This window comes from Colletotrichum destructivum, chromosome 7 (assembly GCF_034447905.1).
Source record: "Colletotrichum destructivum chromosome 7, complete sequence".
Classification (NCBI taxonomy): Eukaryota; Fungi; Ascomycota; class Sordariomycetes; order Glomerellales; family Glomerellaceae; genus Colletotrichum; species Colletotrichum destructivum.
Window position 1 is genome coordinate 3,598,253 of NC_085902.1, and position 14,761 is coordinate 3,613,013.

Sequence of the window (14,761 nt, forward strand, 5' to 3'; positions counted from 1 at the left end):
CAGGTTGATCACCAGCAGGAAGGGATATCCAAACCGATGAAATAATAGGGGGGGGATGAGAACCATGTGTCATCTTTAGACTCTGTATTGTTAAAAATGTGAGGGAATACAAGGCACTGTTTCTTGGCAAGAGTTCAGTTCATGATCCAGAAGCTTAATTACAAGTCATGAATGAGAGGCGTCCTCGATGTGGTAGCAGAGACCCGCTCAATCGGGAAGGCGGTGGGGTCGCATGTACACAAACGCGCTCCTTCCACGCCGCCGAACACTACGTACAGCTAGCTTGGCGCATCCCGCTTGCACCAACATTGGAAATACACAACCGCGCGCGGCCTTTGACCGTCAACCTCTTACGCGTCGAAATGCTTCAGTAGAGCTCACCAGAAAACGAGGAAATGGAGGAGTCCGAACCCAAGCGTCGGAGGGTTTCTCCACGCCTCAGCAGCCAGCGCGACGGCGACGATAACGACAATAACGAGTCGACCACACCCCCCGACCCTCCTCCGCCACGGAGTAGGATCCCGAGAAGACCGTCTTTCGCGTCCCCGACAAGAGCGAGCCTCTCCCGAACAAACCCCGATATCCTGCGACGCAGAAGTAGGAGCCAGAGCCCAGCAAAGGCCACCGGCAGTAGAAACCCGTCCGCACAACCCGCACGCAATGTTGCCCGAGCGGGGTCAGCCGCACCGCTCGAGGGCCAGGCCGAACGGTTTCTAGAAAAGGGACCTGCGCGCCCGCGAAGCAACATGTCTGGATCGACCGCCGTCGAATCACAGAACTTGGGCTCTCCCGCACGACGAATGCCAGGAACAGGGCTCAGCGGTGCAATGGCCTCTAGACCTCGCCGGTCGGGCGGCCTGCCGAATCCCAGACCACTCCCCGACCCTGGCCCAGAAGACGAAGACTTCAACCCATTTGCCGGTCGTATTCTGAACCGGACACCGCCGAGGGGAGTTCTTCCCGCAAGAGCACCGTCGCCCGAACCAGAGCCAGACCAGGAGCCTGAACTCCCACCGACGCCGACGCAAAAGGGACAACCCGACCCTGTGGTCACGACGCCACCTTTGGGCATTCACGACACTCCCTCGAAACGGAGACGGCGAACCACTTCACCGTCTAAGAGCTCTCCACTGAAGCAACCACCTCTCCGCCCACCCGAGTTCACACAGCCATCAAAGGACCCGTTGAAGAAGGCCACGCAGCGCCCCCCACGAGCCAAAAGCCCGTCAAAAACGGTGCGGAAGACGCGGTCAAGCAAAGGTCCTTCGGGAACGCACAAAGCTCGTGGAATCCCAGTGCCGGATCCCAATTCTGAGCTTAAGCAGACACGAGACACACTGCAGGCCGAGATTGCGAAGCTCGAGACGGATCTGGAGTTCGCCGCTACCGAGAACGACCGTTTGCGCAAGGCGCAGTCCCTGCGGTCTGGTGTGCTTCGTCCTCTATCCCCATCCCGCCGTGAGCAACTACTGGACTTGCTGCAACGCCATCTAGTACCTCCAGAAAAGGAGACAAAGCCGGATGCGGCGCAGCAGTGGTTCGATCTGGCGATGAACCCGACGTACTGGTTGTCGTTTGGGTCTCTGGGGCAGACTCAGCTGCTTTCTTCCCATGAGAAGGAAGTGGACCTCCCTCCCCCGACGTCGCATCACCCAATTGCACTATCGGCCGTAGATGAGCTTCCGTACCTACAGGTCTTCACACCATTTCAGTTCTCAGGGACGACGGCCATGCTCCCAAAAGAAAATCCCGAGGATCCCTTGTTGCGAAGACACCACATCGTCCTTCGATCTGTACACCCTGCGGGGCTCTTCATGGCCAAGATCGAAATGACGGTCGACACCGAGAAGCTGCAGATCAAGGAACTCAGCGTGCCGCGCCTGGATCCTGCGGCTGTCGCAGAAGTTGGGCCGTTTGTCCAAAAGGTCACTGAAGGAGGATCCAACACCCACATGGATCGGAATATCAGCATTGTTACTTGGGCAATGGCTGAGTGGTATCGCATCGCGGTCGAGCGCGCCAAGATCTGGCATACCTTGGACAGCGAGCTCGGCGACAAAGAGAAGCTGATACAGAACGTGACGAAAATACGTACGAGGCGGAAGAAGCGCAGGAGAAAGGACGACGATTCAAACGACCCAGAAGGAGATGGCGGGGCCACGGAGAAGAACCGTATCGAAGACTTGCCTCGAGCGTCATTGTTGTCTCATCTTGGAAGGACCGCCTACGAGATTCCCATCCCGGGTGCTGTCAAGGAAGACACGTCGTGTCTAAGAATACAGTGGAGGATCGATTTCGACTGGACTGGCGAGGCGCAGAGCAAAGTTGGACTGATGATAGGCATGCCCGGGAAATGTGAGTAAACCCCACGAGTATGACGACTCAAAATCAACGCGGTTGGCTAACACACACGTAGGGCATCTGGGCGATAAGCGCGGGTCACTGGCCGCGGCGTCTAAAGTGTTTGAAAGACTTGTTCAGGGTGACGAAGGGCCGATGACGGCTGTACGAATCGTTGTTGCATTGCTGGCGGGTGATGCATTGTCTTGAAGGATACCACCACGGAGTACTGCGCTGTGTCAGAAGCACCATGTTTTGGTTCTTTTAACTCTATCGGGCCGGGCCACGGGTAACTCTGACCCGCAGCATGGCTGGCCGATTTATTTATTATGACTGGCGTTGACTCTGAATTCTATCAATGCACTTTCTCTTTTCTCCCACAACTCACAAGTCTATGCTCCTATCCCCAACAGACTGCGAAACGAGCTGCGAGACTTTTAGGATGCAGAGCCTTCATCGGTTCCGCTGGTACTCTGGCTTCCGTTCGAATCCTGGCTGCCGCTTCTAACATACCCATTCCCCCCGTTCTGCTGCCCGCCATATACGCTTGTGCCGGTCTGTCGCTCGGTAGCAACGGGACCACGACCATAGGAAGTCTCAGACGTGTTGGCGTGCCTTCTCGAATCGGACATGCCCGCTCGGGTCGGACCGTAGGGGCCGTCAACCCCTCCTCCGAACCCACTAATGGGGCGGCCGCTTCCGCTTCTGCTTCCGCCACCGGGAACGGGCCCGTTCAGGTTCTGCCCCTGACGCTGAGCCGTGGTCGTCACGTTCACCCCGCTGCGTAGGGCGGCGGTGCCCGGTGGGCCGTCGATCCAGGTCGTCCTGCCGCGCCCGTTGGGGTCGGAGGTCGGGGGAGGGTGGCTTCGCCAGCCGGAGCCCATGGCGGCGGTTGCGTTGGAGCCGTAGGTGTCGCCGTGAGCCTCAGTGTAGGTCCGACCGCGATCAGCGTCGCCTGCGGATGCGCGCCTGGCTTGAGCGGCCATGTAGGCGAGCGCTTCTGCAAAGGGCGGTAGGGGGGCGGCCTCAGGAGGGGCGAAGGACAGAATGGAGGCGGCCTGAGGACCGGCGAAGGTCGGAGGAGAGGCGGTCGGAGGAGGGGAGGAGGAGGGGACGCGGTGGCGGTTCAGGGGGTTTGTGTTTCTGTCGGGGCCGTTCGAGCCGGAATCGTTGGGTGTGTTCCCGTGGCTGGACATAATGACGATAGGTCCGTTGATGATGTTAGGTATTAATGGAGTCTTCGTGATTCTGGATTAGTCTTGCTGTCCTTGATGTTGGGTTATTGTTCATGTCTTATTAATTTGACTTTCTTAACCATGTAATTTCACAACTGTGATTCTACTTGGAACACAGAGATGCTGTTAAAGGGCTCTCAGGATGGTGGTGCAGTGATTGCTGGCTTTTCCATGATGGTGATGGGTTGACGCGTTGTGTGGTGACTGACGGGAAGCGGCAACCCTTGAGGTCGGACGAACACAGTCGCCCCCTATTCATTGTTGCACCAAGATGAAGGGTCGCTGTGGTTGTCTCTCACTTGGAGAAGAAGGTGCTTTCATCGAAAGTCCTTGGAAGCGATTCCATTCGTGGTGATTGCATGGCTTTTCGGGGGTTGTTCCTGCAAACTTATTGGCAACGTCGGTCCTGATAGACTTATTTTCATTTTGATAATGACGCCTTATTGGCGAGTACTATACACATAGAAAGAATAAGAAAAGAAGCACATGTACGGTCTCTTATATTGACTTTTACAATTAGGTTGACAGCTATTGTCTTGTGGCTGTTCTGTGGTTACTATGGATTTTAGGACCCGACCTCCTGTTTGAACTATAGTCTCTGCTTTACTTCTGCTCACGCTGTTTTGGTGAAGGTTATCTTATCATGTTCTATTATGTCGAAGGTAAAGAAGATTCACTGCTTATCGTTGCACTGATGTTTTGCATAGTTGAGGTGGAAGGAGGAAGCGAACTTGAGCATGTTAAAGGACGCATCGGTGTGTTCGAGTCTAGCGGCAGCAATAATCTCAAGGAACACCACCAGGTTCTATTAAGATTCTGCCTACATTCAAAAAGATAGTGACTGTTGCGGTGACTCGGATGAAAGCTCGGGCACTGTCATGATCCAAGGTCTAGAAAACGGGTCATCAACATGAGGAAGTCGTTCTCACTTTCCACAGCTTCCAATATGAAGAAATTGAAAAACGGTTTCTTTATCCATAGCTGACGAAACAAAAAGTCTTCCAGATGATCCGTAACTCGATAGTGAGTCACAAACAGACTCTTGTGTTCGGAGACCGTGGAAGGGAACGTTTCAAGGCAGCTTCTCTACTCCGAGTGTACCAAGCTTGTCTGCTACTGAGAATCGCCCCAGGTAAAAGATTGATCTTAACATAGCTATCGTTAAGCAAAATCGACACTGAAATGGAAAAGAAACTCGAAGGCTCTGCATCAGCTTCGGAAGCTCATAGAAACCATCGAAAGTCGGGGCTTTTAGGGCCATCACCCAGCTTAGAAGTTGGCACCTCGCTAGCAGTCAAACTCACACCTTGGGCGCGATTTCTCTTTCTGTTATCCCATAACATATAGAATCCCAATGCAAGAGCAAAAGATGCGCCAGCCACGCCAAACGAGGCCGTCGTGATCAGAGCAGGTGCATATTTCGGCGCATCCGGTTTGCGAAAGATGTTGCTACTAACGAGCCCCATGAGATTTGCAAGCGGAACACCGATAGAAGTGAGAAGTACACCTGGATTTACGCTGTCAGTTGGGGACTCCTGATAACAACATGCTCGGCGAATGATTCTAACTCACGCTGGTTCTCGTTGACGACATTGTTGTTGTACCACGTCGACAAGAGCACGCTCGGCGCTGAAGTGCCCCAGGTCATCATGAAACAGGCGTAGTACGCAACCTCAATCTCCTTTTCGACGTCATCAATGGCTGCGTAAATGATGAAGCCGATGAAGCTCAGCATGAAGCCCAGGGCGATGAAGGGGAACCGGAGCCGGCGCCAGTCGGAGAGGAATGCCAGGATGAGAAGCATTGCGGCGCCGCTAACGTTTGGAGCCACGGTGTAGAGGTTTGTCTTGATGGTGCTGTATCCCAGGCGCTGAACGATCTGAGGCATGAAGAGGCCAACGCTTTGGAGAGGGACCCCGAGGCAAATCTCAATGGCGAGGAAACCGTACTGCAGTCAACAAGTCAGCTATCGAGCTTTCAAGACGATAGTCAAAACTAGTAACTAGCTGTTTCCGAGCCTTGATGCGCGCAAGAACAGGGCACAACTCACCGTTGTCGGATGCTTAAACACCTTGGCTGCCTCGCGAATCTTCATCTTCTCTCCCACCACAGATGAGCTGTCAACTCGGATACGATAGTGAGCCAGCTCTTTCTCTTCCGCCGTGAGGAAAGTCGCTTCGGCAGCACTGCGCGGGAGATACCAGAAAGCAAAGAGGGCGAAGAGGATTGTCGCAGTCGCTTCGATGATGAAGAGCCATCGCCACGGGTGCAGGTTTGTGTTGGTGATGCGGAACACAGCAAACGCCAAAAGGCCCGAGAAGGCGTTGGCCTATTTTGAGTCAGCAACGGTCTTCCCGGCGCGTGCCAGGTCCAAACAGGCGGTGAGCTTACAATGTTGGAGGCTGCGTAGAAGACGGCCAGGCGGCGCGCCAGCTCGCCGCGGCGGTAGAACGTGGTCAGATAGTAAATGACGAGCGGGAAGAACGCCGACTCCGCCATGCCCAGGAACCACCGCAGCGCGAAGACACCGCTGAAGTTCTGGGCGGCGGCCATGAGCATGGTCATGGAGCCGAAGCCGAACATGAGGATGGGGAGCACGACCGCGGGGCCGAACCTTTTGCCGATGAGGGCGACGAAGGGCGCCGCCGCCACAAAGGGCACGAAGAAGATGCTGACGATGAGGTTGTACTGGCCGTCCTTGAAGTTGAGATCCGTGCTCAGGCCGTCGGTCTCTGCGTTTCCCAGATTCCCCTTGTCGAGTGCGTTAAAAAGGTCTGTCGAAGTACATCAGCAGCTTCACCCTCTCTTGGCATCGACAATGGTGCCACGCCAAAAGAATACGGCGAAGAACTTACACATTACGGCTAAGACGGGCAGAATACGGAAGTCCAGCTTCCTGCAAAGGCGCCGCTCGGCGGCTTTGTCGATGACCTGGACCACGTCGTCGTTATATTCGTGGCTCTTGGTGTCATGTCCGTCAACAGATCCTTCCCGGACCGACCCTGTTGGGTCGGACGTGGGCGATATCTTGTTGTCTTTACCGGCATCCATCATCAATAACTGCCTGGGTATTTCAGGCGGAGAAGACTCAATCAATCGGGTCCGAGGCTTGACAAATAGCCTACCGTTGGGTTTCTGAGAGCTTGTGCAAAGGAATGAATGGGAAGCTGTCACAACATGGCTGGGGACTGTCTGAACTTGATATGTTACGTATTAGAGTTGCACTCGCCGATCGGTATGGTGGTACGTAGCTAAGATAGCACTTCATGAGGTTGCCGGTATTGTTTTCTAATCAGCGAGTCTCTTATCCAGGTCATGCAGAATCCTTGTGACTAGTTGGTGGCTCTATCCTCGCAGCTCGTTGGTGGTCAAAGATAAGGATGATACTGGCAGTGGGGTCTCTGACGCAGTCAACCGTACGCTCTCTAGCTTTGCCCCTCGGACATATGCTGGTTCATGATGGACGGGGGCGGACCGGGTGGCCTGCATGCAGGTCATGTAAATGTCTGTCACCCTGAGCTTCATGCTCGTTGATGAGACGTTCGATTGCGTATGTTCGGAGTATTTCTGATATACACAAACCTGACAAGGCATTCCGTGTCCAATGTTCGTTTCCAAGAGTTCAAGTATCCCGTTGACCACCTGGCCATCAGCAAGCACCGAGAGCACCCTGCCCATCATGAGCGAACAAACCTAAGCCGTTTTCACCAGAGCATACTAGCACACTAGAAACTCCAGTGTGGACTTCCTGATGGCTTGCAGCGCACATACGGCAGTGGCTTTTGATAAGAACCAATGTTGATGGCCGGTGGCTGGATGATACCCGTCCCATCAAACTGCACCCCACATCATCGAGGTTTCAATGGACCCATAATGGTGGGGGGTTGATAGTGAGAAGATGACCACGGGCCCCGAAGCCACATGAAGTCGAATACAGATGACTCTGATTAAAAAGGAGTCGTGGGGGTCACTTCTCGCCGACTGATGGAGCCCATTTCCTGCTAGAACCATGAGCAATTGAAGAGCCCCGGGCAAACAAGGTGGGAAGAGCATGTGAGGTGCAAAGGCAAACGATAGACCGTAGTCCGGGGGTGGACTAACATCGCGATTCCTGTTCAACTGATCCACCGAGAGTGCGGGGTTGATAGGATGATCGCACGACTTTCCGCGGGCCGCGGCAAGTTCAATGTTGCCCGGGAACGGAGCATTGGACGGGGGTTTCGAGGAACAGCACCTGGTTAGTTGTAACGAATTCTTTGGGGTTTCTTTCCTTTTGGGGGCACATTTCCAAACAAATGTAGGAACCTCGGACATTCTTCTCATCTCACCTCACGCACTTCAACGTACACTGCAATCACCATGTCCTCCTCCAAGACCCCCGTCCTGACTGATAAGGCACCCAAGCCGCTGCCCGGCATCTACAGCCAAGCCATCATCGCCAATGGCATGGTCTTCTGCTCTGGTGCCGTCCCAATGGACCCGGCCACGATGAAAATCATCGACGGCGATGTGCAGGCTCACACGGTAGGCGCATGCCCTTGCATCGCCATCTTTGGACTCGACATCTGACAAAATGGTTCCGAAACGACGAGCTGATTTCTTTTCCCAGCACCAATGCATCAAGAACCTTACCGCAGTTCTCGAAGGAGCCGGGACAACCATTGACAAGGTTGTGAAAGTGAACGTCTTCCTCTCAGACATGGACGACTTTGCCGCCATGAACGAAATCTACTGCCAGTACTGGGGCGATATCAAGCCCTCCAGAACGTAAGTTGTGCCACGTTCAACATCTCGATTTTTTATTCTCTTCATTTCTAGATACTAACCTCGTTGTTAACCTAGCTGCGTCGCGGTCAAGACTTTGCCCCTGAATGTGGATGTCGAGATTGAGTGTATAGCAGTCTTGTAACTATCGTCAGGCGTGACTTGGTGTTAGATTATAGAAAATTACAACGATCACTTACTACGAGACCTTGAGCGAGAACCATGAGGGGTCCAAAGCTGCTCAAGAACCCTTGGTGCTTCCAAACGATAGGCCAGTCGATGGGGACAACTAAGTAGTTCAAGGTCTTCGTCCTCGGCCCCTCTTGACTGAAGAGAAGGTGTTGTTGGATTGGAAGCTACCGTGTCTATATATATTCTACCATCTTTGCCTAAAGCAGTTCCAGCAGCTTGTCGCAAAACAACGTAATGGCCCTTTTCCCATCCTCAAGGGCCTCGTCCATTGCAATAAACGGATGCGGTTGTCCCTTCATGACATGCAAGTCAACCCGAACCCCAAAATCTTCAAGCTTCTTCCCAATAGCTTCACCCTCACTGCGTAAAACATCTAGCTCACCCACAACAATCACCGCGGGAGGAAGTTTCGACCACTCGCCCTCCCAGAGCAAGGGGCTCGCCTCGGGATGCTTCCAGACCTCTTGGTCGGGCAGGTAATGGCCACGGTACCACATCATCTTCTCCGCGGGTAGGGCAGGCGTGAACTCGTTTTCTTTCCATGACGCATGCTCCGGCTTCTGTGAGTCGACCGCTGCAGTGTTGTCTGCAACGGGCACCGAGAGCAGCTGGACCGCGATGGGCGGTATGTCTGGACACTTGGTCGCTCGCTGACACATGACGGCTGCGAGATTTCCGCCAGCTGAGGAGCCTCCAAGAGCGATGCGGGAGGCATCGAGGTTGAGTTTGTCAACACCGGTCGAGATGACCCAGAGGAGCGACTCCCAGCAGTCGTCGACAGCGGCAGGAAAGGGGTTCTCTGGTGCTAGTCTACACCCCGTCAGTGGGATTGCCAGGCGTTTGAATAAAATACTCACCGATAATCTACACAGATGACAACGCACTTCGATCGATTGCACAAGTGCGTTGCAATCACGTTCTCCGTGTCAATGTTTCCCAACACCCACCCGCCGCCGTGAAACCAAAAGCTCACTGGCCATCCTCTGTCAGGTCGCTGGCCCAAAGGCGTAAAGGCACGGATCAGGATATCTGGCCCACTCGTCTGTCTCCTCTGGATGGTGATGTCCTCGGAACTCGAGACCTCTAGCTTAGGACCAGCACCTGGAATCAGGGTGCCGCTGGCGCGGGACACAGCGATGGGCTGATGATGAACAACTTGCTTGTCAAAGACATATTTGTTGTAGAAATCTCTGTATTCCGGGTTGATGCGGCCAATCACCGACGGATGCAGGTCATACGGTGGCTCAGGCATTTTGATTGACACAATGTTCCAGTATCACAGTATTGGTTCAAGTGCCTGATCGATCGGAGGTTATAGTTCGTCTCGGAGCATGGATTGGACGGCAATCTGTTTAGGCTACCAGACGTCTCGGAACTCCAGAAGTAACCTTGGGCAGGGCCGGTAGGTTTGTACCTTATCCGGAAAAGTGTACGGATCGCCGAAGAACGGAGGCCGCACATGCAGGTGTTTGACCTGGATGCAGTGACCCCCACTCTGAGCTGCTCGTATCCGACAACCCGACGTGCTTCCGAGTATCTGATGGAGGAGTGACTATCTATGAGGTGGATCTGCAAGAATGGCCGAGTGGAAATTAAATATGCCGGATTGCGTTATGATACATGGCTTCTCCCGATCCCGCTCGCTGAATAAGACGAAACGTTGCGTGGCTTCCTTGAACACTCGTCCAAGTGGCAAGACAAATGAACATGTATTTGGGGATTTTTGGGTGACATGACCATGATAAACATCTAAGGACCAGCTGTGGGTGATACCTGAGCTGCAGAGAGCCACGTCGTGATCTCTTGGGTTTCGAGAGGCATGGATGCTTGTTTACTCTGGGGTCACCTATAAGTTTTTTAAATACCCGGAACGATTGCACTACTTTATCTCTTCAGACATTTAAGATCAGTCACCTTAAAGCTTGACACAGATTTGAGCCCAGTTCCACATTAATGCCACATCTGCTCCCTGCTATGGCTTTTGAAAGTTTTCCTTAGATCCTCGTGAACTCAATCAGAAGCCAGCTTACAGTTAAGAAGGACGAATATTTTTAATTTTGCTTGTTTACTTTGCGTTTAGAAACATGTAAATTTTCATTTGATGGCTTCCTGGCCTACGTGGCTGTCCCTTTCGCATGCTTTCAGATCGACAACCATAGGCCCTCCGTATCATGCTGCAGATTGAGGTCATCAGCCGAGGAATGGAAACTCTCTAAAACAAAATTCACTTCTTCCATATGCCCTGTTCTGAGAATATAAGTCTAGGCCTGAAACCAATTGGAAGACCAGTAAGTAATTCATGAATCAGCAGCATCTTATCACAAAAGCAACTTCTTAGGGGGGTTGTGGTGTAATCTACTTGCTTACCACACCGGTTCTACGAGCTCTGATGATGTGTCCCAAACGAAATCTTCCTACTTAGCCAAGAAACTTCTAACAAAATGGGTTAACTTATTTCGAATAGTCTCTGTAGCCCTTCGAGGACTGTGACTTGGTACTTCTGTGTTCGATGAGATGGTCTGGCCGCCTGATAGAAACTAGTACATCAACAGATTCGCCTGTCTATAAACCTAGTTCCCATAAACTAGGGAACAAAATGATTTGTAGCCTGCTTGAAGGATTCCCTGTTATCGTAGGACCCTTTCGCTGATTGCCAAGGCTGGGGAACCTGAAAGTGGCTTGTTTGATGGGACCAGGGGGCCAGGGATGATACGACTGCCGGAGAAGTCAAGGAAGTGGCATCTTTTAGCCTATTAATGACCCCGCCACGGGGCTCTGGACATACGAGATAACTCATCTATCGCGCAGTGGTTTCACACACGTGCACAGCGTTGTTGATTCAGCACGTGGATGCAAGACAAGCCAAGAGCGTTCCTGGCGTCCCGTCTTTGGGGTCGATTCCACAATTGACGCTACCGTGGTGGGCTTGTGCGACTCAGTCGAAGCTTGTTTCAATCCTATAGTGGTGGAAGCCCCCCGTCTGTCCAGGACCAGGGTTGCTTCACCACAGGACACAATGACTCCAGCTAGGATATTGAGTCGATCTCACCAATAGAAGGAATACAGAATCATCCTGCTCTTATGTGTTTCTTGGTGCTAGCCATCCCACGTGCCATTCCCGGCAGTTGCTGACTGGCTAGTCTGAATACTGCGCATGGGGAATCATTTCGGGCATTGTGTTGTACGACTCTGTAGCAAAATGGTAGTTCTTCACCGCCGCAGCAGTCCTTGAACATTGTAAGTACCATTACTTCCGCTGCCCTTTTTGATCTCAATGCCGGACTTTCGTGGCTTTACTCAGTCATTTCTTCCGCAATTGAGTGTTTGAGATGGATCGCTTACACCAACTTCCGAATCAAGAGAAGCTTGTAGCTCTTCTCGATGATCTCCCGCCTTTCACTGCGCTCAATGTCCTGAAAGGGCTTGGCCTTGCGGTATGTGACAGCCAAATATAAGAGCAGCATCACTGTGGTCTTGTCTTGCTAATCGACTCTCAATTTTAGGCCGTTGCCTATATTCTCCTGGTCAGAATCATCTACAACTTGTACTTTCATCCCCTTCGTAATTACCCGGGCCCAAAGCTGTGGGCCATTTCGCGAATCCCATGGCACTACACCAACCTAAAAGGACGCATCACCTGGCGAATCCGCGACTTACACGATCAATACGGTCCTGTCGTGCGCATCGCGCCTGACGAGCTCTCCTACACGTCATCCACGGCATGGAAGAAGATATACGGCCAACGTAAACCAGAGTTCCCGAAAGCTCTCGATGGGCGCGGTATCGCGCCGCCCAGTATCGGTGGGCGCAAGAGCCTGATGACAGAAACACAAGACCAGCATCTGAGGCTGCGACGAGCGATCAATCCGGCCTTCTCGGAAAAAGCGTTGAGGGAACAGGAACACTATCTTCAGAGTCATTCCGACAATCTCATCAAGATTCTGAAGGAGAAGGCCAAGAAGGGCCCTGTCGATATGACGACTTGGTACAATCTCGTTGCTTTCGACATTGTCTCCGGTATGAGCGACTCTAACTTTCCGAATCGATGACGGGGCTGTTGCATGCTGACTAGCTTGATCAAGATCTTGCATTCGGTGAGCCGGCTGGCTTCTTGGACAACGCGGACCAACCCTGGATTCAGGTGATTCTCCAAAGAGCTAAAGCAATTGTATGGTTCCAGCTCGCCGTTTGGTACGGCTTCTTCCCGCTGCTGAATCTCCTTACCCCGAAATACGTAACCGAATCGCGCAAGAACCACATCGCCCTGACGGAGGCCAAGCTGGAGAGACGTATGAAGGCCGAGAACCCGGGCAAGGACTTCATGTCCTTTATCCTCGAGAACGAAAACGAAGCGGTCGAGAAGCTGTCCAAGGTCGAGCTTGTCATGCTGGCTAGCAACTTCATCGTTGCCGGGAGCGGCACGTCGGCAGGCGGTATGTCGGGCCTCACATATCTCCTGCTCCGGAACCCGGACAAGCTCGAGAAGCTCAAGAAGGAGATCCGCGAGAAGTTCCAGACGAGCGATGAGATTTCCATGCAGGGCACGGCCCAGTGCAAGTACCTCAACGCGTGTCTCGACGAGGGTATGCGCATGTACCCACCTACTCCAGGTTCCCTTCCACGGTTTGTCCCGGGCGATGGCGAGATCATCGATGGCAAGTGGGTGAAAGGAGGCATGGCCGTTGCCGTCAATCAGTTATCGGCAGGTACATCGGAGCTCAACTTCAAACGCGCCCGAGAGTTTCACCCCGAGCGATGGCTGGATCTGCCTCCAGACTCCGAATTTGCCAACGACGACAAAGCAGCCACCCAGCCATTCTCCATGGGCCAGAGAGTCTGTATTGGAAGAGCGTGAGTAGCCAATTCTCTTGATTTTCCTATTCGTTGATGACAAGCTAATAGATGCGGTTTGTAGAATGGCGTATGCCGAAATGCGTCTGACTATGGCCAAGATTATCTGGCATTATGAACTCGAGCTCACTGAGCCTGAGCTGGACTGGTGGAACAAACAAGGAACCTATCTGGTATGGGAAAAGATCCCATTGATGATTCAGCTTCGGCCCAGAGCCGTCTAGTCAATTTGGGAGGGTAGCCATGCAAAAGCAAAGTTGTTAGCCATGACCGCATATGTCTATGATTGAAACAATCAATGACCCGTCTTCAGCTTCCCTGGCTCACCCAGTGACCCAAAAAGAGGAAAAAAAATTCACCAGCAATTGCATGGATGACCATCCGAATCAAGAACGTCGTTGAGGAAGTTTAACGCAAAGATGGGGGCAGGTGGTGTTGCAAAGAAATACAGTCAGCTGCACTAACCGAGACGGAAACTTACACACATTCGAAAGTAGCTACCGCATTGTTACAGGCTAGGCTCGCACAGAGTGGTAGAGTTGCTGACAGGCAGGTAGGGGTTAGTTAGTTGTATTATTTTGACCTGCCTTTTCTATGCAGGTAGGTAGAGGTGCTTGCCTTTTCTACACAACGTTCCCCTCACGGGCAAATGATCCTCCGGCCCCTTTCGTTGAGGCGCTAGTAGGCCCCTGGTGCCCCTCCGGTGACCCCCAATACGGCCTGTGTCTCCTGTCCTGCACCCTATCGCCTCAGTATAACGACCCGACTGTCCGGCCTTGACACGCATCGTGTATATGCTGGTATGATATCACATCTTAAACCCATGGATTTCTTGAGTTAGGTATCTGTAGACTGTGTTATATAGTCTTGATGTCGCAGTGAAACATGTGTAAAGATCCTGTAAAAGAACTCGCGCAACAAAGCTTCTCGTTATTGTCCTTCTATAGATCTTTAACCAGAATCTATCGCAAGAGATCTGCCCAAGTGCCCACAAAACCCAGTACGGAAAACATCCATCTAAGGGCAGGTAGCGTTGGGGTCCTGGGCAGTGGCACAATTCCCCTACACAAGAACATGTTAGTACTGCATAGCTTAGTAGAAACGCTCTACATACACCGGAGGGGCACTGTAACAAATCGATTAGCAAGGTCTCATTGTTAGACTTGTTTTTGGAGAACTTACGCAGCTGCAGTTACATTCACCGGGGATGAATGAACAGCAGCTTGGGCCGGGGGGTCCAACCGGACGACCTCTTTGAGGATCACGAGCGAGGACATTGCTGTCTTGAACCTGGCCTGGGACTGCCATAGCCGCGGAAGCAAAGAGGAGGGCAAGAGCAACCTTAAAGTTCATCGTTTCCTTTTTCGAGAAAAAGAATG

The 14,761-nt window shown here is 52.6% G+C and overlaps 7 protein-coding genes across 7 annotated transcripts; 3 read left to right on the top strand and 4 right to left on the bottom strand.

Moving 5' to 3' along the window:
* The first annotated feature begins 292 nt into the window (after positions 1-292).
* On the top strand, positions 293-3,287 carry CDEST_11660 (uncharacterized protein). Its single transcript, XM_062927816.1, has 2 exons — positions 293-2,355; positions 2,417-3,287. Exons 1-2 carry the CDS (start codon positions 396-398, stop codon positions 2,548-2,550), a joined length of 2,094 nt encoding a protein of 697 aa, XP_062783867.1. The 5' UTR covers positions 293-395; the 3' UTR covers positions 2,551-3,287.
* On the bottom strand, positions 2,778-3,536 carry CDEST_11661 (uncharacterized protein; the record flags this gene model as incomplete). Its single annotated transcript, XM_062927817.1, has 1 exon — positions 2,778-3,536. The coding sequence occupies one exon, from the start codon at positions 3,534-3,536 to the stop codon at positions 2,778-2,780; it is 759 nt and encodes a 252-aa protein (XP_062783868.1).
* A 1,262-nt stretch (positions 3,537-4,798) lies between these two features.
* Positions 4,799-6,629, bottom strand: CDEST_11662 (Putative major facilitator superfamily, MFS transporter superfamily; the record flags this gene model as incomplete). Its single annotated transcript, XM_062927818.1, has 5 exons — positions 4,799-5,082; positions 5,148-5,523; positions 5,626-5,904; positions 5,967-6,349; positions 6,431-6,629. 5 exons carry the CDS (start codon positions 6,627-6,629, stop codon positions 4,799-4,801), a joined length of 1,521 nt encoding a protein of 506 aa, XP_062783869.1.
* Positions 6,630-7,877: 1,248 nt separating this feature from the next.
* Positions 7,878-8,671, top strand: CDEST_11663 (Putative YjgF/YER057c/UK114 family, RutC-like superfamily protein). The gene is made up of 3 exons (XM_062927819.1): positions 7,878-8,099; positions 8,185-8,342; positions 8,418-8,671. Exons 1-3 carry the CDS (start codon positions 7,935-7,937, stop codon positions 8,482-8,484), a joined length of 390 nt encoding a protein of 129 aa, XP_062783870.1. The 5' UTR covers positions 7,878-7,934; the 3' UTR covers positions 8,485-8,671.
* A 57-nt stretch (positions 8,672-8,728) lies between these two features.
* CDEST_11664 (Putative alpha/beta hydrolase-3) lies at positions 8,729-9,783 on the bottom strand (the record flags this gene model as incomplete). The annotated part of the gene is made up of 2 exons (XM_062927820.1): positions 8,729-9,341; positions 9,389-9,783. The coding sequence occupies 2 exons, from the start codon at positions 9,781-9,783 to the stop codon at positions 8,729-8,731; spliced, it is 1,008 nt and encodes a 335-aa protein (XP_062783871.1).
* A 2,050-nt stretch (positions 9,784-11,833) lies between these two features.
* CDEST_11665 (Putative cytochrome P450) lies at positions 11,834-13,810 on the top strand. Its single transcript, XM_062927821.1, has 4 exons — positions 11,834-11,965; positions 12,035-12,548; positions 12,614-13,382; positions 13,447-13,810. Exons 1-4 carry the CDS (start codon positions 11,861-11,863, stop codon positions 13,604-13,606), a joined length of 1,548 nt encoding a protein of 515 aa, XP_062783872.1. The 5' UTR covers positions 11,834-11,860; the 3' UTR covers positions 13,607-13,810.
* A 589-nt stretch (positions 13,811-14,399) lies between these two features.
* CDEST_11666 (uncharacterized protein) lies at positions 14,400-14,735 on the bottom strand (the record flags this gene model as incomplete). The annotated part of the gene is made up of 3 exons (XM_062927822.1): positions 14,400-14,444; positions 14,497-14,508; positions 14,565-14,735. The coding sequence occupies 3 exons, from the start codon at positions 14,733-14,735 to the stop codon at positions 14,400-14,402; spliced, it is 228 nt and encodes a 75-aa protein (XP_062783873.1).
* Positions 14,736-14,761: the final 26 nt, after the last annotated feature.